This window comes from Sprattus sprattus (assembly GCF_963457725.1).
Source record: "Sprattus sprattus genome assembly, chromosome: 11".
Lineage (NCBI taxonomy): Eukaryota > Metazoa > Chordata > Actinopteri > Clupeiformes > Clupeidae > Sprattus > Sprattus sprattus.
The window spans coordinates 28618208-28628554 of record NC_137909.1 but is presented as its reverse complement, the minus strand read 5'-3'; the positions used below and the strand labels follow the sequence as shown (position 1 = coordinate 28628554).

Here is a 10347-nt window from a genome sequence, read left to right as displayed (position 1 = left end):
CACAGCAAACTGGGTACGACACACACACACACACACACACATACACACACCCCTCATCCAGGACTACCGACACTTCTACCCCGTGCACAGCGAACTGGGTACGACACACACACACACACACACACACACACACACACCTCTTTCAGGACTACCGACACTTCTACCCCGCGCACAGCGAGCTGGGTACGCCACACACACATACACACACAACACACACACACACACACACACACACTCACACACACACACACACACTCACACCCCTCATCCAGGACTACCGACACTTCTACCCCGCGCACAGCAAGCTGGGTACGCCCTACACACACACACACACACACACACACACACACACGCACGCATATCCAGGACTACCGACACTTCTACCCTGCGCACAGCGAACTGGGTACGCCACATACACACACATACACACACATACACACACACACATCCAGGACTACAGCCACTTCTACCCCGTGCACAGCCAGCGAGCTGGGTACGCCACAGACACACATCACACGACATCATCACAGGCCGAGGGGCTAAGAGCCAAAGGGCATCCTGAATATAAATATTATCCTCTGTTTTGTGTGTGTGTGCCTGTGTGCGTGTGTGTGTGCCTGTGTGTGTGTGTGTATATATGACTGTGTGTGTGTGTGTGTATATGACTGTGTGTGTGTGTGTGTGTGTACATGCTTGTGTTTTGGCTTGTTTCCCCACTAGTTGGATATAAACAGTTTAGCTTTCAAAACATTCCAGAGATGACTTGGCAGGCATTCTCATTACGCTGGAAATGATTCCACTATGTTCACTTGGCTGCAAGGACCTGCTCCGCTGATTAAAATATGAATTTAAACCAAAGTGTGTGTATAGACTTAAATTGGGTACTTGGAAACGATACATTCTACATGGCTAAATTTGGTATTCATTTTGAAATACAGGCCTGTATCTATACTTTATGGCAAGCAGTTTCTACATTTGTTTTGTCTGAAGAAATATTTCTCCCTTTATTTCTGCCTCCAGAAGTAAAACTGGGCCCCTTGCTTTTAACATTAGAATTATGACAGACCATCAACACTCTAAGTTCCACCCACAGGTTCCAGGGCGATGAACAGTTCTAGAACTTTCTAGAAATGTCCATTGCTCTGGAACCTGTGGGTGGAACTTAATGTGATGATCATACATGTTCTAATGCTAAAAGCAAGGGGCCCAGTAAGCCGTGTTTTAACACAGCCTAGCTCACGTACTGACATTATGCTGCCAGACGTCAGAGTGCAAAGTAGCAAAAGCAAAAAAGATCTAAGGATCCACGCAGTTTTTATTTTTCTGCAAAGAAAAAAAAAACCTAAACTGTTGGTTCTCACCTGTGTCTGTAACCTCTCTGAATCACCTCTCTGTGTGTCAGTCTGCAGTGTATAATTGAAGTCTTTTTTTTCCTCTTTCTGTCAACAGATTTGAATTTCTTTCACTCCTTCTTACAGAGCGACAATCAGGTAAGCGGAGGGGCTGCTGTCACGGCTTGTGTGGCAGCTAGGGGGCAGTGTTGCACGGGGCTTCCTTTTCCACGGGTTCCTCTGTCTTTCTCTCTGTCTCTCTCTCTGTCTCTATCTCTGTGTGTGTGTGTGTGTGTGTGTGTGTGTGTGTGTGTGTGTGTCTCTTCCTTTTCCTCCGTGGATCGGGGAGAGAAAAGACAAAGCTACCAGGAGATGGAAGCGTGGCCATGGAGCCATGTCATGCATAGACATATAAAGATGTATCTTTGATGTCATGTAGCCCCATAGTGTGTAATGTGACCCTGTCATTACCTGTGTGTGTGTGTGTGTGTGTGTGTGTGACCCTGTCATTATGTGTGTGTGTGTGTGTGTGTGTGTGTGTGTGTGTGTGTGTGTGTGTGTGTGTGTGTGTGTGTGTGTGTGTGTGTGTGTGTGTGTGTGTGTGTGTGTGTGTGACCCTGCCATTATCAGTAATCGTAAGTGGCTCCTATGGCGTGGGCTCCTACAGGCCTCATGACAGAAAGCTTTCAGCCTTCATCCTGTACCCTCCTACTCCACTAAGACGCTGGGCCATAATCAATACTGTACACTATAAATGGAGACCAAAACTAACTCAATCTCTCTCACTCTGTGTCTCTATCTCTGTCCTATCTGTGTGTGTGTGTCTCTCTATCTGTGTGTGTGTGTGTGTGTGTGTGTGTGTGTCTCTATCTCTGTCCCATCTCTGTGTGTGTGTCTCTATCTCTGTCCTATCTCTGTGTGTGTGTCTTTCCCTGTGTGTGTGTGTGTGTGTGTGTGTGTGTGTGTGTGTCTCTGTCCTATCTCTGTGTGTGTGGCTCTTTATCTCTCTTTATCTCTCTCTGCCTCCCTCTCTCTCTCCCCTCCCCTCTCTCTCCCCTCCTCTCTCTCTCTTTCTCCCTGTCTCTCTCTCTCTCTCTCTCTCTCTCTCTCTGTCTGTCTCTCTCCCTGTCTCTCTCTCTCCTCTCTCTCTCTCTCTCTCTCCCTCCTCTCTCTCTTTCTCCCTGTCTCTCTCTCCCTCTCTCTCTCTCTCTCTCTCTCTCTCTCTCTCTCTCTCTCTCTCTCTCTCTCCATCTCTCTCTCCACAGCATTATAACATGGTGATGGCGGCGGCAGCAGCAGCCTCGGCCTCGGCGACGTCTCCGGAGGAGCACGAGCTGCTCATGAACCGCTTCCTGCCCTACACCTCCTCCCAGCTGTTCCTGGACCAATCAGGCGCAGTCTCCACGGCCGGAGGGGCGGGCCTGGGCTCGGCGCTGACCAATGGGAACAGCGGCAGCAGCAGCAGTGGCAGCAGCAGCGGCCTGGTGTCGCCCGGCGGCCTGAGGGAGAGCGGAGGCAGCGGCCACGCCCACAGCTCGTCGCTATCGTCGCTCTCGGCAACCGCCAGGAACGACGCGGCAGCAGCCGTCATGTACGGCGCCCTCCCTGATGTCATCTCACTGGACTGACCCCCCCACCCCCCCCCCACCCCACCCCCACCACCACCATACGCTGACCTCCCTCTTCACAGAGACTAGCCTGCAGTGGACAGAGGAGAGCACTGAGAGAGAAAGAGCGAGTGTGTGTGGGTGTGTGTGTGTGTGGGTGTGTGTGTGTGTGTGTGTGTGTGTGCGTGCGCGTGAGAGTGTGTGTGTGTAGTGAACCTGGACAAGAAGTCTTTTTTTTTTTTTTCAACAGAGGACTGAAAGGTCAGGGAGTTGAAAGAGAATCTAAACGCCCTTTTGTATACAAGACGAAGAGGAGGAGGAGGAGGAGGAGGAGGAGGAGGAGGAGGACAGGCGAAGAGGAAAAAAATAATACTGTGTACAGAGAAGAGAAATATATTTTCAGTTTTACTTTTGTACATATATATAAATATATATATATAAGTATATATTAAGAAAAAAAAAAACACAGAAAACGTACGACACGACTGTCCTGAGGGTGACTTTATTTGGACTTTTCCCCTCGTGGACAGTGGAGATGTGTGTGTGTGTGTGTGTTTTTCTTCACAGATCTGTGTTGTCCCTTTATTATAGAATGATCCCTTTTATACTCTTTTGGTTTTGGTATATAACTCCACTTCAGAATCACTTCACAATCATGCATTCACCATTCACCGTTTTATTCTTCTGTCTCCGTTTGAAACCATCAACAGACCTCCGAATCAGCTGAGGGTTTAGGAGCGAGGGAAGGACAGGGTCAGTAAACGTATTTCAACTTTCTTTTCCGTGACGATTATTTATGACGCTTTTAAGACGTGTAGAGACGTACGCAGTGCAAGAGCATTCCTCACTGTTTGCCATCGCAGAGTCTAGCCTTTAGAAAACGCACCGAGTACTGTGCTTATTGCTTCCCCTTTCTCTCGTACCCCTCACCGCAAAGGATCTTGTCTCTCAAATCTGTCCTGAAGGGGAAAAAAAACAGGACTTGTTTTTAAAATGTTGTTTGATTTAAACCGAAAGATGAAGCTCATGTGGATGCTCAATGCCATCAATTATTAACTAATTAATTAATTAATGTTAAGATTCCCTCCAAACCATCAGTTTAGCTCACATGACCTGAAGGCTTGTAGAAACAAACAGATATGTCGAAATTGTGATGTTTCTCCTGACCAAACGTATGAATCAGTATTTTTTCACGCAAGGTTGAGGAATAGTTGCCAGGCTACGAGCTGGAGGACATTCTGCGAGGTTTAAAAAAAAAAAAGTAGAAAAAAATTCTAATTTTGTCGTTTGCCTATGAGTGCTTGGGGTTCCTCCAATAGGGAGACGGCCATGGAAGGAGGCTGATTCTAGATCTCTGGTTCCTCCAATAGGGAGACGGCCATGTAAGGAGGCTGAATCTAGATTTCCGGTTCCCCCAATAGGGAGACAGCCATGGAAAGAGGCTGATTCTAGATCTCTGGTTCCTCCAATAGGGAGACGGCCATGGAAGGAGTCTATTTTTAAATCTCCGTTTCCTCCAATAGGAACACCTCCAGGCTTCCCCTCCAATTATTAGCTTGATATTCCGCAGGAGCAGCTGGTTTAGCTGTCCCTGCCGTCGCCTGATCAGAAGTCTTCTGGATGATGAGGTCCGTTGGAGAGACACCTTGCCAGGAGACTAAATGCCCTTGACTTTTCCATCTCTGTGGGATTTAATTCAAAGATTGAATGTGTTTTTTTAAATCCCCCTCACTATCGAAGCAAGTTTAACGCACGCTGAATAATTCCAGAATTTACAGCAGCGGGCTTCTCCGCATCTCAAAGCCACTCAAAATTTCATGGCTCATTCTGGCTCACGTTTGTGTGTCCTGTCAAAGTTCAAAGGTCATTGGATCGCTTATATTTCTAGAGAGGGGAGGGGGGGGAGTGTGTACTGTTATTTCTTCATATCTTACACAGGAACTTCCTCTAAACCCTAGTTTATTTGATCACTTGGCGCTATGAGCTAACGGATGCTAATTAGGCCTGGGAGGGGGGAGGGGGGAGGGGGTTACAGACTCGGCCCAGAGTTCTTGTGATGAAGTTACAGCTTCAGTAGATTGGTTGGTTCTTACTTTCTTCTTTTTCTTCTTCTTCTTATTATTATAATTATAATATTCTTTTTCTTGTGTACAAAATTTTAATTTATTTTATCTACCTATTTTTACATTTTTGTTTGATAAGTATGTGTTGTTGTTGTTATCGTACATGTCATTTCTTTCGTAATTATATAATTATTTAAAGAGCTCTATTGCTTTTGTATTACATTTTTTTTTTTTTTTTGGTTTCACTTTGGTCTCACTTGGTCTTGGTCTGTCAGGGGTTCAGACGTCCTTCCATTTCCGCTGTCTGCCATGCTGTTTCCGTTTTGATTCTGTGTTGAAAATTAAAACACATAAAAGAAAGAAGAAAAAACCACATTGTATGGTATTACTTTCCTTCTCTTCCTTAACTGGAATATCACACTATTTGAGACATTTTTAGTCATTTATCAGACGCTTTTATCCAAAGCAACTTACAGGGATGTATACACATTTTTACATTTACACTGATGGCACACTGCACATCAGGAGCAATTAGGGGTTCAGTGTCTTGCTCAAGGATGCTTCGACAGGGAATCGAACTAGTAACCTTCTGATTACTAGAAATACTTCATAACAACCTTCCTGCCTCAATTAAAACTTACAGTTCTGGTAGAACTACCAGCAGGAACACAAGTTGCATGACAGGAGATGATCTGATTGCACTGGGACACTACTGAATGGATCCATTTGGTTGGTTTAATGACGTCAACTACTCCCTTTCAAAACCCTTTTGAACCTGAAATATGTGCTTAGGAAAGGATCTAAAAACCCTTTCACTTTTTATAGCACCCATAAAAAGTCATTTACAAGTGTACATATGGTTAGATGATAAAGTTGACTATCTTCACTGAATGAATCATAAATTACACATGAGTGATGCAGAGGACCAGTGGCCAACAGGTATTGATCACTTATTAAGACAGTAGTGTCAAAACTTGGACCAATGGCTGCTGACCATTTCCAGCTTTTGCAGCAAATCAAGTGTAATCAGGTGAGAAAAAGCTCCATACTACCTCAAGTGCACATCATGGGAACTGCAGCTTCATGCATGACTGTCTCAAGGTGTAACAGAGTTCAAAGTACTTTTTTGTCATGGTCACAAAACAACGAGACAGACTGAGAGTCTGAAGTCATAAGACACGATAGCAGACGGTGGCATAGGAAAGTATTCAGACTGCACCACTTTTTACAGATGTGTCATAGCCTGAATATACAACGGATTTAAATATATATATATATTTATTGAGATGAGCCTTAGATCTCATGGAAGTATATTTTGTGCTTGTTTGTGAGTTAAAAGGGAAGGGTGTAAACAATGTTCTAAATGTCACTGCATTTGCATTGATTATCCAAAGTTGTGTCTTAGGAGCACCTGTGCATGGGTTTAAGCCTCCTAGCTAGCACGCCCGCCGCCCATGCCCAAGGTTGTGAATTGTAGTCTGGTGCGGGACTGTGCTTGTCTACACAACACAGGTTACATTGACATTGAAGGATGCAAAACAGGCAAATTAAATTGATTCAGAGTTTCACACACACACTCCCGGTGTTCAGTATTCAAAATCCAAGTTAGGGCCTTGACACACACACACACACACACACACACACACACACACACACACCAGGTGTTCAGTGTTCAAAATCCAACTTAGGGCTTTGGCAGCAAGCCAAGATAACTAATGTAGTCCCCTGTGACTATCCAGCAAGCCAAGATATAACTGTCATGTAGTTCATGCAAAGTTGTAGGTCTACAAGTCACCTGTGTAGGTAGCCAACTAGATGCTGGATTAGCTGACGAACCACCCTAGCCTTCCTAGGCTTCCACTGTGACCCTCATAGCAGAACCTCTGCAGCTTTATGGGAGTTGAGACACTTGCAGGATGCAAAACAGGCAAATGATCAATCCCTCAAAAACAAATCTCAAATAGAAAAGCTCCCTGTGAGGCAAAGCCCCAAAGGACCAATATGTAAGTCATTTACAGCACTAAATCATAAAATGAACATGATAATGAGAGATCAGAGATTAAGGAAACAAGCTAATCTCAAATACTGGCCTCTCCGTCAACAGTGCTATAGCCAGTATATTCTCCTTTTTAAAATCTTTTTTTGGAGCTGCCTTAAAAAAAAATCAGACTCTTTAGCCTAGGACAAGCAGTATGTCTGTGTGCTAGCTATACATACGGTTCTATGTAATTATTGATGATTGTGAACTGAAATAATATATACCTTTTTAACGCATTTCTGACTCTTTGACTGTTTTAGTTAATTCTATCTGCTATTTCAAGATTCATTTTACTATGTCTAACATGGTAGTGGTCACCTGGCGCCCAACTTTAACCCTCACTCACTACCACAAGTGTTTTAAGGTAAGTATTTGTAATTGCGGACTCTAAAACATGCTGTATGGGTTTTGTGAGTGACTGTCGCAGATGTGTGCGTCCGTCGGAAGTAGCCTAGATAGAGATACGATACAATCGGTTTGTTTAGCGCTTTTCATGGACCCCAAAGACGCTTCAGAAATAAACATGTAAACAGATGATAGACGATGTTGGGAGATGTTGTAGTAGAGAACCATGTGACACATAGTCTATCTATCACCCACATTTTTATAACACCCTCGCTAAAACGCCAAGCTACCCCATGGCACCGGCAGAAAAACATGTCTGGGGCCACCATTGCTGGTCAATAAAGGCCACTTGACCTTTGTCATCACATGATTTTGGGATGAGTAGCCTACAACCCAAACCATACATCCAAACCAATGGAACAATGACTACGGAGGATCAGCAGGTCAAAATTATATCGTGTTTTGGTCACATTTGAAGAACACAATTAATGTTCTCATTATGTTGAGAGATAAAATTAAATAAAACACTGTCACAAAAAGCCGTTGAGAACTGTCATCCTTGACTGGGGTAGATTGGTTATGAATGTGCAATGATGTTTGAAGTCATACGACAGCAACGAGAGGCTGATATGACCGTATATTTCTCAGATAAAGTGTTTCAAAAGTGCCCACACAGACGCACACATAATATTGGAAAGAAACAAAGGTTTAACGTTTTACATATTGACCTAAGGTACACAACCATGAAAGAGCTCATAGCGGAAGTCTTGACCTGAGCCCTGGTAAGGAAGCGCAGAGGCCCTATGCAGAGGCCAGCCAGAGACGGAGAAGAGGCCAGCCAGTCACACTCCTGTTGTTCCGGCTTCCTGCAGCTGCCCCTGCTCGCCGTATCTAACTGAGCCCACTAATGCCATTCCTCATCAGCATAGCGCGTCTTGTTCAGCTAATCAAGGGCTTTGTAATTATTTGATTGATTGGGATGAGGGTTGCTGCTGCTGCTGGTGGTGGTGGTGGTGGGTGAATAATGTGCATCTACCACTTATTAAAGGAAGAAAGAGGGTTTTGAGTAATAATTCATATTTCGGTCACGTTTGGAAAGAAAACTTAAATTAGTGATACGGAGAGTACACATCAAAAAACGATAATAGCCTTAGGTATATGTGGAAAATTCTAGTGTTTTCATTTAAATGTGAAGTATGAGACTGGTGAATCAGGGTTGACAGGCAGGCAGGTACAGTGTGTGCTTGGCTATAGAAGCATTCAGTAGAAACCTTTCTTTATTTGTAATGTGCACGAAGAGTGAGGAATTGCATGCCGTGTAGGCTTGTGCATTACACATTCATATGATCCACTTCAACAATGCTCAGCGGGCTCCAGCTTTCATGCCATGGATAACACGAAAGCCCGAAGCATGCTTTATCTAACTAACACAACCCCTACACCCGTCAAATAAACATGGCCAATCCGCGCACAAGTAGGGTGGGCTAAAGTGAGACGCCCCTCTTAAATACTCAACCAGTCCTCTCACTTGATGCACACACCGTCTTGCTGTAAGGAAGAGATGCGCGCCTCTTCGGTGGGGGAGCATTATAAGCTGGACCAAGAAACTTTACTGTATCCACTAAAGGTCATCTTCCCGCTGCGCTCACCTGTGAAGCAATGGATCGTTTTACAGAGTGGATGAGGGATATGGGGATCACGAACAGCACTCTGAACATGTCACTGAGGGATGAGGACAGGTATGGAAGTGCCGAGGACATCGACGTTTCCGCGGACAGGAGTCCGGTCCTAAGAATTGTGATATCCGTAGTCTATTCCGTCGTGTGCGCAGTAGGTCTAGTGGGCAACCTACTGGTCTTTTTTTTGATCAAACTCAAACGAGGGAGAAAGAGTTCCACTTTAAACTATTTTATATTCAACTTGGCTATAACGGACTTTCAGTTTGTTTTGACTTTGCCATTCTGGGCAGTGGATATCGCTCTGGATTTCAGCTGGCCGTTTGGAGACGCCATGTGCAAAATTATTTTGTCTGTGACAGTAATGAACATGTACGCCAGTGTTTTCTTTCTCACTGCTATGAGCATATCACGGTATTGGCAAGTGGCGTCATCCACTAAGAGCCACTCGTGTAAACCACTGTGTTCCGTTAAATGGGTGTGCGCTTTGATGTGGGCCGTCGCCACTCTTGCCACCGCGCCAACATCCATCTTTTCCACGGTGACCAACATCGCAGGGGAGAAACTGTGCCTGTTAAAGTTTCCTGGTGGACAGTACTGGCTCGCAATGTACCACCTCCAGAAACTCCTGATCGCCTTCGTTTTACCTATGTTAATATTGTGCGTAAGCTACTTACTACTGGTGAGGTTCGTGAAAAAGCGAAGCATGAATAACAACGCGTCAAGAAGGAAACTGCATGTCACCAAATCTGTCACCATTGTCGTTGCGGCTTTCTTTCTGTGCTGGATGCCCAACCATGCCATTACGCTGTGGGGAGTGCTGGTCAAACTTAATGTTGTCTACTGGGATGAGGCATACTACGTTGTGCATACCTACATTTTTCCTGCAACCGTTTGCCTTGCGCACACAAACAGCTGTTTAAATCCCTTCATATACTGCCTGACAAGGAGGGAGTTCAGGAAGAAGCTGAAACACCTCGTGCTCTATTTAACTCCTGGCTCCAATGAGAACTCTTTACCGGCGAGGGACTCGCGACAGGTTGTCCATTAGGGACTAAAGACTTCACCTAAATGTGTTGTACCATACGAAATTGCTTACTGTATTGGTCATTGTGTCTAATTTCCATATTTTAAAAAAATGTAATGTCATGTAAAGATGAGAAGCTCTCTCTTGTTGCAATTCCAGTGTGCATATTTGATCCTGTGCTTTTGGATGATATTGCTAATTGGTTGCATGATGAGACCTTTGATGTACCAATAGGTCACTTAAGTAAGCATCCACAAACG

General features: G+C 44.7%; 2 protein-coding genes across 2 annotated transcripts in view; both read left to right on the top strand.

Moving 5' to 3' along the window:
• Nucleotides 1-3114, top strand: part of pias1b (protein inhibitor of activated STAT, 1b) — a gene marked incomplete at its 5' end in the record, with an annotated part of 39436 nt that extends 36322 nt beyond the window's left edge. The window contains 2 exons of the mRNA XM_080847384.1: nt 1450-1490; nt 2597-3114. Of these exons, the coding sequence (XP_080703510.1) occupies nt 1450-1490; nt 2597-2959 (404 nt within the window). The 3' untranslated portion in view covers nt 2960-3114. The remainder of the gene's footprint in view (nt 1-1449; nt 1491-2596) is intronic.
• A 5929-nt stretch (nt 3115-9043) lies between these two features.
• rxfp3.3a3 (relaxin family peptide receptor 3.3a3) lies at nt 9044-10111 on the top strand (the record flags this gene model as incomplete). The annotated part of the gene is made up of 1 exon (XM_080847379.1): nt 9044-10111. One exon carries the CDS (start codon nt 9044-9046, stop codon nt 10109-10111), a length of 1068 nt encoding a protein of 355 aa, XP_080703505.1.
• Nucleotides 10112-10347: the final 236 nt, after the last annotated feature.